This window comes from Saccopteryx leptura, chromosome 2, assembly GCF_036850995.1.
Source record: "Saccopteryx leptura isolate mSacLep1 chromosome 2, mSacLep1_pri_phased_curated, whole genome shotgun sequence".
NCBI classification, from domain to species: domain Eukaryota; kingdom Metazoa; phylum Chordata; class Mammalia; order Chiroptera; family Emballonuridae; genus Saccopteryx; species Saccopteryx leptura.
The window spans coordinates 236,729,868-236,753,643 of NC_089504.1; the positions used below are offsets into that span (position 1 = coordinate 236,729,868).

General features: G+C 51.4%; 1 protein-coding gene across 1 annotated transcript; it reads right to left on the reverse strand.

The window, feature by feature from the left end:
* Nucleotides 1–1,159: 1,159 nt before the first annotated feature.
* On the reverse strand, nucleotides 1,160–23,565 carry FOXN4 (forkhead box N4). The gene is made up of 10 exons (XM_066365973.1): nucleotides 23,538–23,565; nucleotides 22,656–22,744; nucleotides 9,287–9,432; nucleotides 7,245–7,369; nucleotides 7,030–7,140; nucleotides 6,586–6,713; nucleotides 5,862–5,958; nucleotides 4,692–4,899; nucleotides 2,456–2,848; nucleotides 1,160–1,419 (listed from the first exon to the last, which is right to left on the reverse strand). Exons 2-10 carry the CDS (start codon nucleotides 22,739–22,741, stop codon nucleotides 1,160–1,162), a joined length of 1,554 nt encoding a protein of 517 aa, XP_066222070.1. The 5' UTR covers nucleotides 22,742–22,744; nucleotides 23,538–23,565.
* Between the last annotated feature and the right edge of the window lie 211 nt (nucleotides 23,566–23,776).

Consider the following 23,776-nt stretch of genomic DNA (forward strand, 5'->3'; position numbering starts at 1 on the left):
TTGGCAAAAAAAAAAAAAAAAAAAAAAAAAAAAGGGGAAAAAAAACATTAAAATGGTCACAGGGCAATGAAATAGGCAACAGTGCCAATAAATACTCTGCATTGAAGTTTTGTCCCCACTGGCTGCATGGGTCAAATTATACATGGTTCACAGTTTGCTTTCTTTCCATAGGCATCTTAAACTCCAATACAAAAAGGTCCTCCCACCCATCCCACTCCCTCCAATCCGGGTTGCCCTTAGAAAGCCCTGGGAACCCAAAACTAGGACACCTCCCCTCTTAGGTTCACATGGGGAGAGACTTGGAATCATGATTGAACAGTTAGAAAACTATGGAGTCTCTAATTTTTAAAAATAGGATGTTTCACAGTATCAAAAGTGCTTGTGTGTCCTAAAAAGCAGCCCAAGGCTGCAAAGGGATTGAGAGCCAGTTAGAAATGTGATTCATGGATAATTTAGGCGTTAGGATTGCCAGGATGCTAAAAGGGACCAGGGAGTCTCATTCTAGGGGCTGCGGCCTGGGTTCAAAGAGGGGCTTTGATTGGGCTCCAATAAATATAAATAAATGTACATAGGGCCACAGTGCCTGGCGTGGCCCAGGAATCTGCTCTATGGACTCTTAACAGACTACAGGGGAAGTGGGCCCGGAGGCCGGCGGGACAGGCGCCCATTTCAGAGTTCGGCCCGTTCCAGTCCGAGAGAAGTTAGACAGGTTGCCAGCTCCACTCTGGGCCTCAGAGACGGTCCACTAGAGGCTGAGGCAGCTGTTTCATCCAAGAAGAATAAGTTAAAAGGGCCGTCCTCCCCACTGGGATGTTTCCATGGTGCACCAAAGTGTCCCAAAGTGGCTGCAGGTCGTGGAGGGAGCCCCGCAGGGGAGCAGGCTGGAGGCCTCACCCCTCAGGTCTTGGGGAGTGTCCGGGAGTGGGGGAAGTCAGGATGCTTGTCCACTCGCCTCTGTCCTTCTGACCTGGGAGGCCCCGCGACTTCCTGTGGAGGTGGGGGGGAGGCCGGGGGGTATCAAGAACTGCTCTCAATGGGCCAGCAGCCCCACCGGAGTTTCGGAGGCCTGTGGGAGAGTGAGGGGCCTTGCTGCCAGGCGCACCCGGCTCAGTCAGCTCTCCGCGCAGGTGCAGGTTTGGGGGCAGGCGAGGCCACCTGCTCAAAGCAGGGCAATGGGCTTGTTCCCCGGGGCACCCAGGTACTGAGAGGAGGAAGTGGCGGCTGACGTGGCCACACTGTCTGGGGTCGAGTATGCGGTGTACAGACCCGTCACCTGCAAGTCTGGGAAGGGCTGGTCACTGCTACCAGACACCGGGGTCAGGGCCGAGGCCCCCAGCTCGCAGCCGAGGGGCGAGTCTCCGAAGGCCCCCAGCGCATCCAGGCTGAAGCCCTCGTCCTTCATCTCCTCCCAGAGGTTCCCTTTCAAAGACAAAAGCACTTAAGTGAGCTAGCTTCATGTCAAACAGACCCAAATTCAAACCCCCTCTTTAGGAAGAGGCCAGGACCACATGTGGGATTTCACGTCACATGTTGCAGGAGAACAGCTAGGAGGAGCCGGCGTTCCAGCCCGTGCTGTCCCACTGGGTGTCCTTGGAATGTCCCTTCTGTCTCAGAGCCTCAGGCTCCTTGGAAGGAAGTGGAGGTGACCTGAGAACACACCCCCACGGCTTAAACTAGGGGATGTGTGGAAAGCACTGAGCCCTCATTAAGTGATACCACCATGGTTTAGAGCCAGAGGACAAAACAATTTCCCTTCCTTCCTCATGGTTTAGCACCATAATCCAGGGGGAGAAGCAGGAAGGTTCAAAAGTACCCATTTCACAGCTAGAACTGACTCACTAACTTGCTGACTGATTAACCTGCTAACTTGTCCATTTCCTTCACTAGATATGCCTTGAGGGCAGAGGCTATTAGCTGGCACATAGTAGGTGCACCAGTATTAGTGAATGGATGAATCATGAGCCTTCACTGGAACCTGAACTTCGCTTGTTCATTCATTCATTCATTCACTCATTCCCATGTATGGAGGATGACCACATGTCAAGCAGTGGGTCAGTGTGACCTGGCATGAGGTTGGCACATGCAAGTTGAAGCAGTTACTGATTGAACATTCGGGGTCAGACCTGGGTTGAAATCCAGGCTCTGCTACTTACTAGCCCGGTGACATTGGGCCTTCTCTTTGCCTCAGTTTCCTCAGTGGTAGAAGGGGGATATGAAATGGCAGTGGCCTCACGGGACAGTTGTAGGATGGGATGAGATTCTGCCTGTGAACTGCTTGGCAAGAGGCCTGGTATACAGTAAGCACTCATCAAACGCTTGATGTAGTTTGCTATCACTAGGTGGTTGGGAAGTGCTTGTTGACGGAACAAGCTGGGGTGGGGGGTAAATGCAGACAGCCGTCCTCTGTCTTTCTGCCCCCCCAAGCTTTTCCCCTCCCCCTTGTTCTCAGCCTCACCCTGCAGAGCGAAGTCCATGATGCTGGGGTCCAGGGCGTCCACCTCAGTGTTCATGTCGGTGCTGATGTTGATGAAGTCCACGGGAGCCCTTCCCATGGGTGGGTGGGGGAGGGGGCTGGGGCTCAGGTCCGGCAGGGCATGTGGGGGTGGGGTCTGGGCCGGGGCAGGAGAGTCTGGGGCAAGATGTGCCTGGGGCTGGACCTGGTGGTGCAGGGGGACGGACTGCAGGGACAGGGTCATCAGTGGCTGGGGTGGGAGCTGGGAGACAGCCAGGCAGCCACGGGCCATGGCCACCGTGGTGGCGTGGGTCAGCATGGCAGCCTCGGGCTCCCCCGGTTGGCCAGGTCGTCGGCAGCCTTCTGGCCGGTCTGAGATCAGCTTGTCCAGCTCCTCTGCGGGCAAGTGGGAGAGGTCACTTAGAAGCCACTTCGCAGTTCCAGGGCTCCCACCCAGGCCTGGGTTCAAATCCCAGCCTTAGACCTGTGTGACCTTACAGCCTTGTGGACTCTGTGAACCTCAGTCTCTTCATCTATGAGATGGTGTCATAGATGCCCAGGCTTATGTGGAAATGGAATGAAAGCATAAATTGCGAAGGAACATTGAGGAATGAGTGGAGCTTCAGATAGCAATATTGGCTCCTCTAATGGGGACAGTGCCTTACAGGATAGTTCTGTAACTCTAGGATTTCACTTGAACCTTGTAACAGCCCTGCAAGAGGGAGGTAAGGCAGGGCTTCAGATCCCATGAGTCTGGGACAAAATTAACATGCAAGGGGTCTTCGCCACTCCTTGGTACTAAAGAGACATGAAGAACTGTGGCTGTGAGTGAAATGGGATCCTCCTTACTGCCATTGGGCTATAAACAAGGCTGAGATTATGCAAATTATGTTTGGTTGTTGGCTTGTATCTCATTGAGTGCAACACATTTTGAGACTAGACCACTAGGGTCCCAAGAGCTATTTAGGTTGCACCCATCTTAGAAACAAGAACACTTAGAATCTAGAAGTTGAAGAGGCCTGCCCAGTAAGTCACATTATATGGTCAGAACTGGCCGTGGCTCTCAAACCAGACCCAGAGCTCTCTGCAGGGCGAGGATCATGTCGTTCTTCCAAGCTGAGGGCTGTTGGACCCTGCTATGGTCCGTCTCCTGCCATATTGACTCGTTCATCTCCAAGCTACACTCCCAACCCGTTCACACCAACACCTCAGGCAGGATGACAGCCACCAGGCCAGGACAGATATTCTTAAGGCTGGGTGGAATTAGCCTCCCATTTCCCATTCTCCATTCATATGTCACTTGTATGCCCTCCCCTTTACATCTCTTAATTTTTAAAAATGCAGCCCTGGCTGAGTAGCACAGTTTGTTAGAGCATCATCCCAGTACACCAAGGTTGTGAGTTCAATCCCTGGTCAGGGCACCTACAAGCATCAGCCAATGAATGCATAAAATAAGTGGAACAACAAATCAATGTTTCTCCCTCAATCTCTCTCTCCCAATTCAATAAATTAAAACAAATTTTAATGCAGATGCAATATTTTTTCTAATATAAAAGTAATTCATGAACAGGATAGACAATTTGGAAAATACAGAAATACGTAAATAATCTAAAATTATCAGTGGTCTCTCCATTCACGTTAAAGATTTTGGTATATTCCTTCCCGTCCTCTCCCCCTTCTCTATCTTTATATTTAGATAGCTTTAGATATATAGGTGTGTGTGTGTGTGTGTGTGTGTGTACACAAACATACAAATATATATATATTTTATATATATAAGTGAGTGTGGATATATACATATGTGAGTGTTTATATATACACATACATATCTATCTTTTATTTCTGCAGCACAAATTGCCAGAAATAAACTAGCCCAGTAAGTGGGTCTGTGCAGGTGCCTGTTTCTCCACATCCTAGTCCACACTGGGTGGTATTATTTTCTAAGTCTGTGCCAGTGCGTCAGGAAAGGTAAGAAAGCAATGTTCTCTCTTGGTTGTTTAATTCAGCATTTCTGTGTGAGAAACTAGAGATTGTTCAGAGAGATTCAATGGCTTTTCATGTTTCTGCCCAGCCCCCTGCCAGGGGGTGGCAAGTATTTCACAGGAGGGAAGGAGGGGAGTTCGCCAGGTGCCCGTGCCCCACCATGGTAGCAGGGGCTTGCTGCTGGCGGGCAGGACGCAGGCAGGCAGGCCGGGCGGTGATGCGCGGGGGTGTGTTAGCATGGGGGGCCAGGCCTCACCGGGGTTGGCCATACTGCGGTGGATGGCGGCCAGGTCCTTCCTTTTCCACTTGTGCATTTCCTCCTCCATCTTGTCGATACGGGCCAGGTTCAGGGCCCACAGGCAGCCCTTGCGCGAGGACCCACTCATCTTATTCTCCACCTTCTCAAAGCACTTGTTCAGGGACAGGTTGTGCCGCACTGAGTTCTTCCAGCCATCAGGCGCCGTCTGTAGGGAGAAATGGGCACGCAGGAGATCCCTCCAGAGACCTCCCCCATAACCCCTTTTTCTCCAGGGGGATCTCAAGCTGAGGCTTAGGGCAGGACACAATGGTGGCAGGGGTTAAATGACAGTGCCCAACACTCAGCCTTGAGTTGGGAAGACAGGAGGGAGTAGTGGGGACTGTGGCGAACAGGAGAGCCTATGCCCTGACTGAAGGGGCAGCTACAGTTCAGCTCCAGCCTTTGGTCCAGAGCAGCTGAATTTTCCACTCTTTCTCTTCTACTCAGGAGGCAAGCAAGCGAGATGATACTAATGCATGGATAACAGGTCAAGTTTATTAAATGCCAATCATTTTTAAATGCTCTTACTTTTTCGTTAGGTAAGCAGATGCTGTAATGCATCTCATACCCTACCCTATTCTCTCTCTCTCTCTCTCCCCCCTTTCCCTCCCTCCCTCCCTCTCTCCCTTCCTTCCTTCTCCGCTCTCCCTTACATACACACACCACTGTGCTGCAATATTTCTGCTAAGAACACAGCCCAAGCGAGGGACCCCACAGCTTAGTACCCTCTGACTTCCTGCCAGCTGGGTATTATTCTCTGTCTTACAGATGAGGAAACTGAGGCTGAGAGAAGCAAAGGCTCTCATTGGGTCAGTGTTTTGCATCATTATATTTTACTGAGTTTGTGCTGAATAACTAGGCTGCCCCTCTACTCTTTGGCCCTGGGATGCCTAGGGAGCTCTTCTTCACCTGTCAGAGCCCAGCTCAAATAACCCCTTCTCTTTCTGGATTTTTTCACCCATGCCTACGTGAGTGCACATGTGCAGGCATCCTTACTGCCAGGTGTACAGACATAACGGGGGGCCTCCAAGGATGGCTCAATTCAGCCTAGGTACTTTTCTGGGTCTGACAGCGTTAGGGAGAGGTCAGAGTAACTGTAGTGCCCTACCCTGGGCTGTGGCTCCTCACCTTGAAGTAGGGGAAGTGCTCCTTCATGAAGCTGTAGATCTCGCTCACAGGCAGGCTGCCAGTCTTGCTGTTCTTTAGGGCCATGGCGATCAGACAGCTGGAGGCAAAAGGTGGGAAGGCCAGGGAGGAAGGGGTCTCAGGCTGACAACCCAAGGTTCCCTCTGCCAGGAAGCCTGCCCTACTTGATCCTACTGCACCATGCTCTACACTCACACAGTGTTAACTATAGATGCCTCTTCCTGGCCCTATGCCTTCCCCATCCCTTTTTCTTGACCCTGAGCTCAGCTATTGGTACTGATTTGAGAAAAACCTCACCTTTTCCTCTCTTTATCCCTTCTCCATAATTAATGTCTACGGGCCTCTAGATTTTGGGCTGTTTACCCTCCTAACCCCAAAGTCTTATGAGGCATATAATACTATTATTTTGATGACTTTAGATATCAGAGAAAATTGAGGCTCAGAGAGGCCAAGCCACTTCCCCAAGGCCACACAGCTTGTGAATGACAAAGTATAGCCCTGGGCTCCATTCTGGAGTGGCTTCTCAGTCCTGGGGATCGACTGACCCCATGATGGTCCTTCCTGAGAGCTTGTCACACCTTGGGGCTCCCCAGTCCTTAAACCCCCCCTTGTAAATCTGGGCCACACAGTCTAGCTGTCTCAGTGCCCTGAAGGCACCTGTCTCCTCCTCAGGCCCCCCTCAGCCACAGCCCACCCTGGACCTCACCTGTATGAGTAGATGGGCTTGGGGTAGTGTTTGGGGTGCAGTTCTTGAGATGAATGCACAGCCATGCGGGGCTGGGGGTAGGGGGGCCGTGCCCCAAATGGGGAGCCATACAGGCCCACAGGAGGGCACTTCCCACAGGCAGGGACAGGGTACAGGTAGCAGAGAGAGAGAAGGTGAGAGAGAGCGTAAGTCACTCACAATGACCCCACCCCCGCCCCAGGCTAGAGAAGCGAGATGAACTGTGGTGTTTACAACCCCAGGAGATGATCTTATTTCCACCCACAGCAGGGCTTTAGGGAGAACTGAATGAACCCCTGACCCGGACTTAATGGAGGATGTTATCCCCATGTTCCGGATGAGTAAACTGAGGCTCAGAGAGGTCTTTGGCCAGTTGAAGCTCAGGGGTGTCTGCCTCTGAGTCCAGGGCCCCTCCGGACCCGGTACCTGCTGGGCGCCTGGGGGGAGTGGGAACTGTGGCTGGGAAGCTGGAGAGAACAGCTGTGGTGGGTTCTGCAGGCCTGATGAGGGCTGGCCCCCCACAGGGAAATGGTTCATCTGCTGCGGTGGGGAGAGAAGGACACAGAGGGTCAGGGTGACAGGAGAGACCCCAGATTTGCAGGACACCTCCCTCGCTCCCCAACCCATGCAGCAGCACTTACGCTGGCTCTGTGGCTAGCCAGGGGACCCAGGCCCAGCACGCCTGGAGGGGCCATGCCAGCTGGGCCATGGAGCAGGGGACCTGGGGTGGCTCCGACATGGAGGTCAGCCACCCCAGCCAAGGAGCCTACAAGAGAGAAACAGGGAGATGCCGCTGAGCTGGAGCAACTGTGGCCTTGGGCAGACACAGCCCAGTCCCTGGGCACCTCCAGACAATGGAGCCACCCTACACTGTTGGGACCAGGCACATAGTAGGTGCTTGGCAAATCACTTCCCTGGCGTGTAGTTATGAAGAACGTGTTCCTACTGGTTGTATAACCTTGGGCCAGCTTCAGTTTCCCCATCTGTGGCTACTGACATTACCTACCTATAGCGTTGTGAGGATCAAATGAGATAATGTCTATAAAGTGCTTAGCATATTGCTGGGGCCATGATAATATGTTAGTAAATATGAGTCACAAATAATAATCATGGTAATGATGATGCAGTTAATACCTTAGTTCCTGTCCTTCATGAAGCTAAAACATCAATTTATTGTTCATCTCACCTCCTCCAAAGTGCACCTTGGTCCCCCAGTGCCTCTAGGTTTAGGTCCAAATGTTTCTGTGTCTCCTTTGCCCCTTGGCCAAGCCCTGCTCCTCTGCCAAGGATCAGCTCAGGAATAGCAAACATACACACACATCCATCCTGTGCTGGGCCTATGACAGACATTGCTAATCTATCACAGATTTGCACTGCATCAGCCTGATTTTAGGAAGCCACCTCCAATCAAGCAAAGTTGACCTACAAGATGATCCTCCCCAGGGACTATCTCTTCCAAGAAGCCTTCTGGAACCCTCAGACTTCCCTTGAGTTCTGGCTGCCACTTGGGGCTCATCCTTTGTGTCTTGGTCTGTCTGCTGTGTCCTCTCTCTGACCAGATCCTCAGCTCCATGAGAACTGAGGCTACATCTTATATGACTCGGTGCTTCAAACACCTGACATAGTGACAGACACACAGGAGGTATGTGGCAATACAGTGAAGGAAGGGGCTGCCTTATGTCACCATTACCATTTATTGAACAGCTACTATGTGAAAGAGTCTTTCTGCACTGAATCCTTACAATACCCCATGAGGACAGTTCTGTTATCCTTTCATGACAGCTGGGGAAACAGGTCTAAAGGAACAGTTCCTAGGTCATACAATTGTTCCCTCAGGGATTCTGGATTGTTTTTATAAATAAGGTTTTATTGGCACACAACCCATCCATTAATTTACATATTGCCTATGGCTAGTTTTGTACTGCAGTGGCTGTATGGCCTACATAGAGTCTAAAATATTTACTACCTGTTCCTTTTCAGAAGGTTTGCCGATCACTGTTACAAATGTGTTAGCCAAGAACAATTTGTCCAATGAAAGAAATACTCCTAAATGCTCATTTTTCAACTATTCATACTTTCAACATACTGCAGTGATTGTTTTTGTTGATTGCTTTTGTTTAACACGTTCTGTGTCTCGGCATTTAATCCACTTGCTATAACTACAACTAGCCACCATTTATTGAGCACCTATTCTGTGGCAGGCCCTGTGCTTGACACTTTTTATGTGTTCTCTTTTAATCTCTAGATCAGGGGTTAGGAAACTTCTATAAGGGGTCAGATGGCAAATATTTTAGATTTTGCCAGCCATAGGTTTTTGTCTTTTCTGGGGTTTTTTTTTTTTACAACCCTTGAAATACATAAAAACAATTTTTAATACAAAGGTTGTACAAAAACAGGCCACAGGCTGCATGTGGCCCAAGGGCCATAGTTTACAGACTGTAAACTGCGGGTCTGTGTTCATGGAAACTTAGCTCTCACGGGGCCTGGCACAGAGTGGTGAGCAAAAGAATGAGTCACATCCCTCTGAGGAAGAGAGAACTAGTCACCTATTACAGATACTATAGACACAGAGGCCCAGAGAGCGAGAGACCTGGCCATGGCCACAAAGCAGGTGGGTGGCATTTCTAGGTGCCGGTCCTCCCCTGCACCACCCTCACCTGTCCCACCTTGCCCCCGAGCGTACCTGGGTGTGGGTGTGGTGCTCTGGGGCCGCCCAGGTCCACGCGGCCACTTGCCATCTGCTGTAGCCGAGGCACGTCCACAGCCGTGAGCCACGACAGTGACTGCAGGTCCCCAGGAAGGTCCTCATCGCTGGTGGTGGCCAAGAGCCTGCAGGGAGGGGCAGGGCTCGGGAGAGGCGGGGAGCTCAGGCCAGCTCCAGGGGGCTCCCCTGCCACTGAGTCTGCCCTTCTGCCCCTGACCTCCCCAAGCCACCCCCACCCTTCAATCTGCCCATCCCGGTCCCGGGACCCTCCCTTTGGCGGCCGGATCACACTTCCTTAAATCGTCCCTTCAACCACTCTTGTAACACATGTTACTTAGCCCTGACCCCAAAATAATAAGCACTAATGTTTACTGAACACTAACTATGTGCCAAGCACCTTATCAAGTCCTTCAGAGGTATTAACCCATTTAACAGTCCCAATTACTCCCTAAGGCAGGTATTATTATTATTACTACCATTTAACAGGTGGGGAAACTGAGGCACTGGCCTCGGTGCTCAACAAGCATAGTCCTGTTCAATCCCCAGAGGAACCTGAGAGGTAGGATATGCCCATATCTCCCTTTTACAGATGGGGAAACGGAGGCTCAGAGTACTGAGTCACTTGCCCAAGGCCACATAGAACATGAAGTGATGAGGCTGGAATCCAGACCATGTGGCCTGAAGCTCATGCTTTTCACCATGACTCCAGGCAGCCCCTGGAGGCTCCATTTAGGACCTGTGCCCCCCAGCCTTCTACAGATTCATAAGCAAAAGCATCACTTTCCATGGTAGGAAAAAGGCTGCGCATTGAGGATGCCAGACAGGTACCCTGATTTGCGAGAGCCCTAGGCTCCACAACAGCCTTTTGTCCAGGTTATAATGTGGCTGCAAACTGGCCAGGAGCCCACATCGTGCCCCACCACACCTGCTACCTCGCAGACCTGGGGCTTTCTGGTTTGTTGCCCTGACACCAATGATCCAAGTTCTAAGCTCCAAGTTTCAAATAGTAGGTGCCTCAGGGCATCATGGAGCCGGGGAGGGAGAAAGAGAAGAAATGCAGCCCTGGCCAGGTTGCTTAGTTGGTTAGAGCAGGGGTCCCCAAACTACGGCCCGTGGGCCGCATGCGGCCCCCAAGGCCATTTATCCGGCCCCCACCGCACTTCCGGAAGGGGCACCTCTTTCATTGGTGGTCAGTGAGAGGAGCACATTGGCCATCTCATTAGCCAAAAGCAGGCCCATAGTTCCCATTGAAATACTGGTCAGTTTGTTGATTTAAATTTACTTGTTCTTTATTTTAAATATTGTATTTGTTCCCGTTTTGTTTTTTTACTTTAAAATAAGATATGTGCAGTGTGCATAGGGATTTGTTCATAGTTTTTTTTATAGTCCGGCCCTCCAATGGTCTGAGGGACAGTGAACTGGCCTCCTGTGTAAAAAGTTTGGGGACCCCTGGGTTAGAGCATCGTCCAGATAGCCAAGGTTGTGGGTGTGACCCCTGGTCAGGACACTTACAAGAATCAGCCAATGAATGCATAAATAAGTGGAACAACAAATTCATGTTTCTATTTTCCTCTCTCTCTAAAATCAATGACTAACGAGAAGAAATGCAGCCTGTGGTGTTCTCGTACATGTGACCGTGGACCCACAGAGAGGAATCAGCCTCTGCTCTCTCATCCCATCTTTGGGTCACCTCAGTCTGGTGTTCCTGTCTCTCTCCTTCTCTCTCCCGTCTCTCTCTCCTCCTCTCTTCCCCACTTCTTCCCATCTCTCCCGCTCTCTCTTCTTTCCTTGTGTTTTAGGGCCACAATTAGCGTTGCCATGGCCACTGCTGCTCAGTTGTCGCAGAGCCTGGGCCCTCAGCCCACCAAGCTGGCATCAGGTGACCACCCGGCCGCCCCAGCGATTGGCTGCCTTGTAGGAAAACAGGGCTTGGAAATGATTTGAAAACCCGGCTGGCCCCTGTCAGCAGCAGCAGTTGGCCTGGCTGCTGTCCCCTCGTGGCCCATTGTGTGACAAACGACTGTTGCCCCTGTGGCACGTGGCCCCCATTGTCCTGGGGTCTCAATGCAATTGTTTCTGCAGCACCCCCGGCTGCCGCCCCTTCGGCAAGCTTGTAACTCATCTGGCCGAGTGACAGCCACGGCGTAGGCCTGGGTGATGCCATCTGTCCCCTCGGGCCCATGGAGACCATGGAGTGAGGCTGAGGAAGAGAGCCTGGTGTGCCACCCACTGTCAGGACTGCCTGGCTGGTCTCTACCCACCCCTCCTCACCCCAGGGCTAGCCAGCCTCCCAGCATGAGGTTGTGTGTGAGCCCCACTCCTACTCAGTAACCTGCTATGGCTCCCCCTGCCCTCGCCACTCTGCCCGGCACAGGGGCCACACAGAGGGGTGGCAGGTTTCTCAAGGCAGGAGCCCTATCAGAGCCCCAAATGGCGGTGAGGTGGCTTGTAAATAAACCAGGTTCTTGGGTACACTATGGACCAGAACCTCTGGTAGCGGGTGGCTCTCACAAGCAGTACCCATGGTGGTTAAGAGCTTGGGCTCTGGGTTCTAATCCTGATCTCCACTTACCTGTGTGTCCTTGGGCCACTGACTTAACCTCTATGAGCCTCAATTTTTCATCTGGGAAATGGGGATAAAAATAGTTCTTATCTCATAGCAGGGGTCCCCAAACTTTTTACACAGGGGGCCAGTTCACTGTCCCTCAGACCATTGGAGGGCCACTACATACAGTGCTCCTCTCACTGACCACCAATGAAAGAGGTGCCCCTTCCGGAAGTGTGGCAGGGGCCAGATAAATGGCCTTAGGGGGCCGCAGTTTGGGGACGCCTATATAGGGTGTTATGAGGAGTAAATGTGTTATTGCATGTAAAGCACTTGGAAAAGTGTCTGACTTAGCTGTCACTAATATTAATATTAATATTGGAAGAACTTCGAAGTTTGGGGCTCATAAACCTGTCCTACTGTTGCTACCACTAGTGGCTTCCATTTATTGAGCACTTTTTGTAGGCCAGACCCTGGGCTACATGCTACCTCCATTTTACAGATGGAGAAACTGAGGCCTGAACAGTCACGTAAATGCTCTGAGCCCACTTCCCCGTAGAGTGAGGATCACATGCTTCGTGCGTGCCTGACTCAGTAAATAGGCTAGCCTGAGTTTTTTCTTGCTACTTGTGGGCCCCACTGGGCTCCCCATTTCCTCAGCCCCTCCCCCACACGTGAGGAGCAGCAGCTGACTATAGCTGTCAGTGTCTGTCTGTCTGCCGGCCACCCAAGCACGGTTCCCCATCCCCGCCACACCTCTGCATTTACCACTGTCCTGCTGGGAGCGCCCTTTTCTGCTTTCCCTCCTGCCACCCAAACGGTGCCCTTCCTGAAGGGTCACTTCAAATTCGGTCTTCTGTCCTCTTAATGCCAGATTCCCCTCAGACATCGCCTGACCCATGGAGAAACTGAGGCCTGGAGAGGGAAGTGATTTGCTCCCAATTCCACAGTCCAGAAAAGGACCCGAGCTGGGGCTCCTGGCTCCCCATGTGAGTGCCTTCAAGCCCAGGAGCCTCCTTTGGGAAGTCTTTGCCACCAGACTCCCAGCTCGGGGGCCCCCTCTGCATCCTGACCGCCTGCCGGGGCCGTGAGCCCCTCACTGCCGTCTCTCTGCCCTGGCCCTGCCTCTCGCCTCACTGAGGGCTGGCCCTGCACCCGACGTCACCCTGTGTCCCCACACACAGTGGCGCAACTTAAAAGTCTGCTTGAGTGACCCCAGGCTACCGACATGGAGAACAGCACGATGAGGCCTGGCATGTGTCACACTTTCAGTGCTCACAGAGCTGTCCTCTGCTTCCTGGAGTCCTGTGACAGCCTCAGGGCAGGGAGAGGGACTGCACACCCCACTTTCCAGGTGCGAAAGCTGCAGCCAGATTGGTGAAAGCAAAATCATGACCAAGACTTGAACTTGGATCTGTCTGCTCCAATCTATGGCCCCCTAGGCAGAGACACAGATGTCCTCCGGGGGAGACACCCCTACCCTGGGTCTGGGGCTCTTAGCCAGGGAGTGTGAACCAGCCATTCCCAGGAATGGGTTCAAATGCAGAGGCCAAGGGCTATCCTAGACTCTAGAGTCCCACCTGGGGGTTGTGAGGCCTGGGAAGCTGTATTTTAATGCCTCCCAGCACAACTCTGGGCTTTCTGGGGATGAGGCCAATGCTCGCACTCAATGCATTCCCCAACCCCAGGTGTTCTACATGACCATTACTGGGGAGCTGTGGCCCCACCCTGCCCTGCAGCTGGCTCAGGTGACCCCATGCTCTAACATGGGCATGTGACTGGCCCTGCAGCCCCAGGTGCACTGTATACCCCAGATGGAGCCAAACATTGATCTCCCCTCCTCCAACACACCTCCACTGTGCCTTCCTCCGGGTCTTTGCATCTTCTGTTCCCTCACCAAGTTTGCCTTTCATTCTCTCTCTGCGTACCTTCAGCGTCCCCCCAGTTGAGCCCTCATTCCTCTGAACCCCAGGGAGCACCGGAGTTGGCCATAAACCTCCACCTTCTCCCAAGCCTAGCTAATGTCCCCAGGAGAGCAGAGGCTGCACCGGGGACCCCCAGGTATGGCAGGGAGGCAGCCAGGACAAGGGCAGAGCCCACTGATGGGTGCATGTGGTCCCAGGAGGTCCTGATGCTGAAGCAGGAACCACGCAGCCCCCGAGGGAGAAGCTATACCCCTAGAGCCCAGCACAGGGCTGGGCACACACTGGGTGCTCAGTAAGTGGATGAATGAACAAACAGACCCAAGCTTTCCAGATGTCCCACCCCCACCCTCCCCAGGGTCAGGCAGGGTGAAAGCCTGTGGACATGGCTTGGGGTGGGCAAGCCTTGGTGTGTGGCCAGCAATCAGCTAAAGTGGGTTATATGTTTGGTCTTATGTTGAACTCTCAAGAGACTGATCAAGCAGGTATTGTTTCATTTCTGCCTTCCCATTTGCCAGAGAGAAACACTGAGGCCAGGGAGGAAACAGGCTTGTCTTGGTTACCTGAGCAAGAGACTGGGTTAATCACAGCCCCACTACCCTTTTTCCCTGCCTTACAAGGAATGGTGGAAGCTACGTGCTCTGCGAATTCTAGAAAATCCTAGCACTGTGCCTGCCAATATATTGGTAGCACTAGCCACATGGGGCTGTTTAAATGTAAATTCATTAAAATTAAAATTCCAGACTCAGATTTTGCATCACACCAGCCACATTTCCGGCGCTCAGGGGCCACACGTGGCCAGCCACTGTAGACAGTGCAGAAAGTTCTATAGGTGGCACTGGTCTGGAACATTCTTGTCAGTCTTAATGGGAAAACCTGGTGTTTCTCCATTGCCTTATAACAAATATAAACCTAGATTTAGGTTTGGAAATTTCAGGAGCCGATTTCATATGTTTTCATATGTTTCCTTATAAAAGATTGTCCAGTGCACCCCTACCAGTGAGGAAGTTACCGAGCAGGGCTCAGTAAAAGTGCCTTGTGAGGCAGTGTGCAGAGTAGTGAGTTCTCTGTCCCAGGAGCATCCAAACAGGAGCCAAGGGGCTTCTCAGGCCCCTGCTGGGTGAGATGAGTCCTAGCAGCTTCCAAGGTCCCTTTGCACACAGAGACCCTGCAATTCATGGCAGCAGTGTGCTGGCAAAGGCCCTGATTGCATTTCTAAAGGGTTTGTATCCGGGGCAATCTCCTTCTCCTCTCCAGGCCTCAGTTTCCCTATCTGTAAAGCAGTGGTGGCAGAGCAGAGGTTCCCTGAGAGCAGCACCAGCACTCGGCCTCTAAGAAGGCAGAGAAGCTCAGTGATTAGAAGCAGGCATGATTCCCCAAGGCAGGTGGACCTAGGCCTGAACTCTTCCTGGCTGTGTGACCTGGGGCAGGTGACTCACCTTCCCTGGGCCTCAGTTTCCCTGTGTAGAAAATGGGAATAAGAGCATCTACACTAAACTGGCTGTTGACAGAATGGTCACCATTTATTAACAGTTCAGTGAAACATCTAGTCTTTTGCTGAAAAAGCAGGTTTCGGTTCAGGATTTCAAGAGTGACCCTGACACTGCATCTTCCTCAGACCAGGTGGGGGATTCATCATGGACAGAGACTGGGAGCCCTCATCATGAGCGGAGAGCTTTCTGGGCAAAAAGAAAATAAAAAGACCTATCTGGAAGTTCAGAGACCCCCTGAATTCAGTAGTTCACCCATTGCTCCTCACTACACACACAACACACACACCCAGGAGGCGTCATCACCCCCTTTCACAGATCGGAAAGGTGAGGTCGAGCCAGGTGAACATGCTTCAGCAGCCCCCTGGCAGCGGCCCCAGGTACCTGCTGCAGTGCCTTCCCCCTGGCCTTCCCAGGCCTCAGTTTCCCCATCTGGAAGGAATGCAAAGGGTTGAGCCCCTGCCACCTCTGTGGGCCCATAGGCTGCAGGGTGGGGACTATAGAGGTGGGCAGCCCACCTCTGCCAGGAAATGGGGGGAAGCTGAAAGGTACAACCCCATTCCGAAGGGGTAGGAGCATGCAGTGTCCCAAGTGGGAGGCAGAGCCTGGTTAGGAGCGAGGTGGTTCTCTGGGACAATCAACACCAGAATAACACTGACATCAGCATCATAATCCAGCCACCATTCTCCAAGTGCTTCCTATGGGCTTATCACCGCATGTGCATCCTGTGTGACCTTGTGACTTTTGCTCAGAAGGCTCTGGACCCATCAGAAAGCCCTGGACTCATCAGAAGGCCCAGGCCCTCTGCAGCACCACATTCCCAGCCCATCTAGCTGGGGACCCAGGTCATGGCCTCTCATTGCTCTCTTCCCAGCCTCTTAGTGTAGTGGTTATGAGTGTAGGTTTTGGTGTCGGCCAGGCCTGGGTTTGAATCCCACCCAGCCACTTAGTAGCTATGAGCCTTGTCTGCCGTCATCTTCCTCTTTGAGGCTCAGTTTGTCCATCTATAAAATGGGGGTGCTAACAACCATACCCATCTCACAGGGTATTTGTTTTAAGGATTAAAAGAGACAGTGTAGGTGGGTGCCCAGCTCATCAATGTGCATCACATGGTAGAGGCTTGCATTATGCAAACATTCTCTAAAGAGTATGGATCCAGCATAAAGGGGCCTCTCTGGGCATGGCCACTAGCAGAGTATTTGACATGCGGTAAACATCTGCTTCCTTCCACAAATACTTCTTGAACTTCTGCTTGCCAGGCCCTGTCCTGGGAAGTAGGCAAAACGCCTTCTGTCAAGATCACTTTCTAATTGACATGGGAATGCAAAGGAGGGAGAATGACCCTGTAGCATGCCCACCTTCCTGCCAGTCCTCTTGTTTATCTGATAGCCTTTGGGGTGGCTACTTATTGTACCCATTTCACAGATGGGATGGCTGAGGCCCAGAGAAGGGAAGAGATGCCCTTCGGCCACACAGCGTGTCAGCAATGGACCTGGGATTGAAACCTCCCCCCTGGAGCCTGTTCACTCAGCTGCTCTGCCAGTTTGGCTGAAGTACATCGGGCTGTGGGCAGGAAGGGTAAATCATCATTATACCACTTTTAGAAGAATCTCCTAGGTGCCCCCATGGTAACAGAGCCACAGTCAGGGGATGCTGCGGTGGCCCCAGGCAAAGTGAGACACCACTGGCGTCCACGGCTGCTATCCTGCTCTGCCTAGGGACCAACCTGACAACGTTAATTAACAATGTCCTTAATCAGTCATGTTGATGGAGGGATGGAAGATGTGCCGGGGTGCAGGGTACTAGAGGAGTGAAGGGGGCTGAGCCCAGGGAGACCCGGGTTCCAGTCCTGGCTCCAGTCCTACGGGGGTCCTGGGGCAGGTGCTCCATGCCTCTGAGCCTCAGTTTCCTCCTGTGCAGAAGAGGATCTGTCTTTGGTAGGTAAACCATGGGAAGAGTGCAGTGCAGAGTTTGGGTCAGATGCTAGAGAAGTGTTTGCAAAATACCCAGCAGCCAAAGTGGCCTTTCAAAAGGTACACCAGAACCTGTCTCTGTCCTTAAAATGAATCAGGGGCGTAAGAGTCCAGCTCCTTGCTATGATCTGGCCTTTGGCTATCTCTTTCCCATTCCTTCCTTCCCATCCCTACCTTCTCTTCCTTCTGCTCTAGCAAACCTCTTTATCTTTGTTCCTCAAACATTCTAAGTTCTCTTTGCTCATGCTCTTCCTTCTGCCTGAAATGCTATTCCATGTACTCATTCACGACTGGCTCTTTCTCATGCTTCTGGTCTCAGCCTAAATATTCTCTCCTCTGAGAGGCCCTTCCTGGCCACCTCCCAACCCCAGTGGTCCTTCATTTTGCAATGAGATATTCATTTATATGTATTTCCAGTCTTTTACTCTAGGAGGACAAAGGTGGGAGGCCCTCTATTTTGTTCAGCACCCAGAACAAGGCCTGGCATCTCCTGGGCATTTAGTACATACCTACCGGAATAGAAAAGGGAAGAAGGATCCCTCATCCTATCTCTAACATATCTTGCATTTTCCAATCTCTAGCCATTTTATGCCCAGCTGAGATGCCACTGCCCCCAGGAAGTCCTCCCAGACCACTTCCAGCATCTCCCAGTCTTTCAATCCCTAGAATGATTTATGCCATTAGCATCTACACATAGCACAAACACTCAAGATTACCCATTAATTTTACTCAGGCACCTCCTCCCATCTGTATCTGCCTTCTAGATGCCCAACTCCTGGAAGACGGGGATAACTTTGTCTTACACTTGAAGGCAGACTCAGAGTGACTTTCATTCCAGGCTTTCATTCTTGCATGTGACAAACATTTGTCTACGCAAGGTGAGCTGGACCCCATCACCCATGCCTTGTTTATAAAGGTGAAATACAGTTGTGTACTGGTAAAGGAGCTAGACAGGTGCCTGCACAGGGTCACACATATTTGTGGATGGATTACAGTTTCCGTAGGGATCTTTGTCTACATAACTGAAGTCTGCAGCCCATACTGAACCCTTTATTTCCTATCTTGGGGTTCCTTAGAGTTGATATAGCAAATGAACAGTGGAAGGAACTCCTTTTTGGGGTTCAAATCCCATCTCAACCCCTCTGTACCCGTGGGAGCTTGGGCAAGTCACTTTACCTCTCTGCACCTCAGTTTCCCCATCTGTAAAATGGGTTAATAATAATGATTTCCACTAGAGAGGACAGATAAACTCTAATACAGGGCCCCAGCATACAGGAGGTGCTCAAACATGGTTCTTTCTTCCTTCCCACTGTGTTCTCTCCTTTTGCCTTGCATGGTCACTGGGAGGGGTTTGGCCAGATAGTACTGTCACTGGGGGGTGAGATGACCATCCCAGCAGTGCAGAGGCATGTCTGGCCCTCCCTGGGGTGTCACCACCCCTCTGGTTACAAGAGGAAGTTTCACCTGCCTTCTCCAGATGTGGTTAGTAAAAAACTTACATCACCACAAACTGTTCTTGTTTCTAATCCAACCTTTACACAAAAGGGATTAAGCATTTCACAGAGCTAACATATCTTTTGTACCTATTTCCAGTAAAAAAAAAATCAAAAGCAATTTAGCAAGATCAGATATTTCCAACTGGGCCAAGAGGGAGCATATGTGAAATGATTATATTAGGAATTTGGAAAAGAGAAGCTTCGCTTTCCAGGACTTGGTTTAGGACCGTGTGTGTGTGTGTGTGTGTGTGTGTGTGTGTGTGTTTTTCTGGGGGTGGAACCTCAGGAAGGCTGTCTCTCTCCCGTGTGTGTGTGTGTGTGTGTGTGTGTTTTTCTGGGGGTGGAACCTCAGGAAGGCTGTCTCTCTCCTGTGTGTGTGTGTGTGTGTGTGTGTGTGTGTGTGTGTGTGTGTGTATGTGTGTGTTTTTCTGGGGGTGGAACCTCAGGAAGGCTGTCTCTCTCCCGTGTGTGTGTGTGTGTGTGTGTGTGTGTGTGTGTGTTTTTCTGGGGGTGGAACCTCAGGAAGGCTGTCTCTCTCCCGTGTGTATGTGTGTGTGTGTGTGTGTGTGTGTGTGTGTGTGTGTGTATGTGTGTGTGTGTGTCTGGGGGTGGAACCTCAGGAAGGCTGTCTCTCTCCCGTGTGTGTGTGTGTGTGTGTGTGTGTGTGTGTGTGTCTGGGGGTGGAACCTCAGGAAGGCCGTCTCTCTCCCTTGCCCACCACGTAGGATGAGGAGCTGTTCTGGCACTGGGAGGGTGAAGGATTGTAAGGATGTTGGGATGGTCACCGCCTCTGACAGATGGGTCCCCCACACCCCCTGCAAGGAGGTTACAGCTGATGGGTGGAGCCACACTGACATGGGGTTAAACCATCCCCATACACAGCTCAGTGGGAGGGTTGGAGAAAAGGTAGCTAGCGTCTGCCTGTCCTGATCCACGCAACAGGATTTCGTCATCACTTGAGCGTACAGCCTCCCTGCATTTCCGTGGACATGTTACATCTCACGTGACATTCACCCAATCATCCATCCACCCAATGGATATTTAAGTATCCCCCACGTGCCCTGTACTGCGGTTCACAGATGAGAAAACCACCATCCAGAGAGGAGAAGGGGTGTTGCCCAAGGTCACCTAATTTATTAGCGGCTAGATGGAAGGTCTGGCGCAAAGATTGTGACAAGAACCACTGAGCTGCACGGCCCTGGGAGAAGGTGAAGTTCCGAGGAGCCAGCAGCCAGCCTTCTCTCTCACCTTTTTGGGTCTCAGTTTCCCAATCTGTAAAAGGAGGTTGTTGGACTGGACCTCTAGAATAAATTCCAAAAGTTGAGGCAGGTGGCTAAAATCTGCAGTTCCACGCCTTCCTGAATGCACGCCTTTGAGCAAGTCATGACCTTGGGCCACCACATCTTGTCTATAAACTGGGATAATGCCAGCACCTCTCTCACAGTTACCATAAAGATGAAATGGGATGGTGCACTTGCTAAGGAACTTAGCAGGTGCCTGGCATACAGTAGGTATGGACTTCCCTCCCAGCCTTTGAGCCAAGGGGACATCAGCTAACTCTTGTTGAGAACGAGCTGTTTGCCGTTGCCCAGGAGGTCAGGGCTGCCCCACCCCCTGGCCTCTGGCCAGTGTTGCAGGTGGGCAGACTGCTGCCAATTTGCTGTCTGGCCCTGTCCACTGACTCCCGACAGCTCCCTGGGGACAGGGCAGTCGCCTCCAGCTGCTGCCCATGCCCCCCCCACTGCCCTGAACACAGCCATTGAATGTTAACGGCTAAACTCAACCCCTGGGGATGGAGGGGCAGGCGGCTTTGTGGAGGGCTACAGGGGGGCTGGAGTCAGGCCGGACCAGCAACCAGAGTAGTCCTTGGGCACCATTCTCAGAGGGAGAGAGGGAAAATGAGAAGCCCATAGACTTCTTCAGGGCTATCAAGTGGGGAGAAACAGTGGGACCGGTTGCCAAGGGTGGAGGAGTTGCCACATGATCATTAAAACTTTCCCTCCAAGTGCTCTGTCCCAGGACTGGCTAAACAACTCTTCTAGATAGAGGCGTAGAAACCTCCCAGTAACCTTCACATTGGGTTCTCTCATTGTTCCATTGCACAGATGAAGAAACTGAGGAACAGAGAAGGAGAGTGACTCACCCAGGGTCACACAGCTGGGAGGTGGTAGGGCAAGTTATTCTGTTCTAGCACCTGTGTTCCTCACCAATGGAGTGGGGGAGGTGGCAGCCACAGTACCCTCTGGGTGCAGTAGCCTCAGGTTCAAATTCTCATTTTACCCAGAACAAGCTGCTTTACCTTGTGAAGCCATTTAATCTGGTTGAGGCTTGGTTTCCTCATCTGCCAATTGGGCACAATAGTACTACTCTGATGGGGTGGCTGTGGCACAGGTCACGCAGGTAATAAAGGGTTAAGAACCACCAGTTAGGATGATGATGGTGATATAAAGATGACGAGGATAATGATGTTATTCTGCCTTCTAGATATGCTAGTCGTTTGACACAAGAAAACAACCCAGAATCCACGTGACTAAGAAATGCTGGGCACTCACTTTCCCAGGATCATACAGTTGGTGACTAGCAGAGTCAGTAATTATTATTTAGTCTTTATAACAACTCCATGTAGTGGGTGCTATTCCTATTCCCATTTTGTAGATGAGGAAACTAAGGCTCAGAATGCTCCCCACAGCCAGAGAAGCTGGGGTTCTGACTCCAGAGCCCAAGCTCCTAACTCTTAGGCTGCCCTCACTCCGCTTGCCATTATTTAAACCCTTCTGGCCCTGGAGAAAAACTCAGAGGTTTATAGTTTGGGGAAGAGACATTTCATTTCTCTGAGCCTCAGTTTCCCCACCTGCACAACAAGCCTCATCAGAGCAGCCTCCTAGGCTGAGGTGAGTGATGAGGAGAGAGGGGCTGGCATAGGTGCTTATAAATTGCCAAGTGCCTGGTCCACATCCAGGGTCCCAGCTCCACACACAGCAGGCTCTCAGCAAATATTTGTTTGAATTTCTGTTTCAACTGGGCAGCCTGCAGACCCCAGTGCTCAGGAAGCAGCCTCCGTCTAACTGAGGGCTGAGGTCTTTCCCACAAGGCACTAGGATGGGGGATGTGAGGTGACACCCTGCCCTTTTCCCACTCCATAATTGGGGCTATTCCCCTCCTCAACTCATGGATATGGTGTTGGCCATGGGAATGGGGCCTCCCAGGCCTCGAGGGAGAGTGGTTGGGAGAGGACTCCAGGTGCTTCCTTTTTTCTTCTAATCCCTCCCATTGGCTGTGTGACCTTAGATAAGCCCTTTCTGCTGTCTTGGCCTCAGTTTCCCTATCTGTAAAAGGTCACTGTGAAGACACACACTTTTATGTCACTTCATTCTGTCTCAAAAAATAACTTATTTTGTTTGGCCTCAGTCTCCATCTAACTTATTCCTCAAATACATGAGACCCCGAGGAGACCTTAAGACCATCTAATTCAATAGCATCATTTCACTGATGAAGAAATGAGGCCAGAGTTGACAAGAGACTTGCTCAAAGTCATACAGCCAGGCACAGGACCCAGGAGGCCACCCAAGGAGGATAGAAGCCATCATTCAAGTTTTAGGGGCATTTTCTGAAGCACTGTGAGGGCCACTGGAGTAGAAGCAATAGCTGCTTTTGTCACCTTAACATTCACAGGGATACCTAATCCCCTAGGGATACCCAGGAGAGGGCTTTCCTTGGAAAGGAAAAAAGACTGCAGGCTTTTAGTGCTTCACTGCCCCAGGCCACAAGCCTTCCAGAGAGACCAACCTTAAAATCAAGACTTCCTAGCTCTCCTACCAAATCGCAGAATTTAATGGAACAACAGTTCTCAGAAACCAAAAACAGCAGGTATACACTTTAAACAATTACAGAATATGTTGTTTGTTATTGTTGAAGCCCTCACCTGTATTCCTGTGGAGAGGGGTGGTGACTTTGCCCTGAGTTTCGAATAATTCCTGACATTATGGATGAGATGTCACTTTCTATCATCTCCTTGGAGAAAAGACAAGCAGAAAACAAAGCTCCCATGAGCACCGATGTGGACAAGGCAGAAACCCAGTTTTCCCACAATTCAGAAAGTTAAGCTCAAACAACCAACAGTATACTTAAAAAAGAAAGAAAGAATAAAGTACTAGAGGATTCTTCGGCTTCACAGGTCACTTTCCCAGGGTAATTCTACAGGGTTTTAGAAGCGAATGAAGAGAATGGAATGAAATTCCAGGTTCTTTCAAATTAATGGGGGAAGGGCAGAGGAAGACTCTAGAATCTAAATGTCAAGTCTTAGAAAATGTGGACTGGCAAAATAGAAATCAGAAAAACCTGGTTTTCTTCCAAGCCTAATATATTCAACTGCAGCTCAGTTATGATCACTTCGAAAATAAAAGGCAAAAAAGGGCAGCTTCATGTTTCATAGCCAAACAGCCACTTGCAAAAGGAATAATCCCCGCATGGCTCCCGCCCTGGAAATGCCTTCAGAAATGCCACATGCCCTTGTCGGAAAACCAATCCAACCCCCACCTCACAGCCGTTCCACACAAACATAGACTTAAAAAAAAGAAATCTTCCCTAAGTTTCTCGAACTCCAAGCCTGAAATGTACACAGTAACCCACCAAAGATTCTCAGATCCGCCCCCCAAAAAATCATTCAGGGATCCCCAGGAAGGAAAAAGAAATGGAGCAGAATAAGGCAGCCCCTGCGCCCCGTGCGCCAGGGTCTCCACCCTGGAAATGCAATGCAGGGCACTTCTCGGGAGGAGGGGGCAAAGCCGACCTTGCAAGGCGGTACCTGGAGCCGATCTTCGCCGAGCCGCCGCCACCCGCGCTCCTGGGGCGGGCAGGGGTTTCAGAGGGGGACTCACTCGCGCTCGCCCCTCGCGTTCTGCAATTTGGCCGCCGTCGCAGCAAGAACCGTTTTTAAATTTCCCTCTCTGGAGCTGTCCAGCTCAGAGCATGCGCAGTAGCCGTGCTGGGGGCTTTCCCCCCTAGGGTCAGTTACAGGGCAGGGTCAAGGGGATGGCTGCGGGC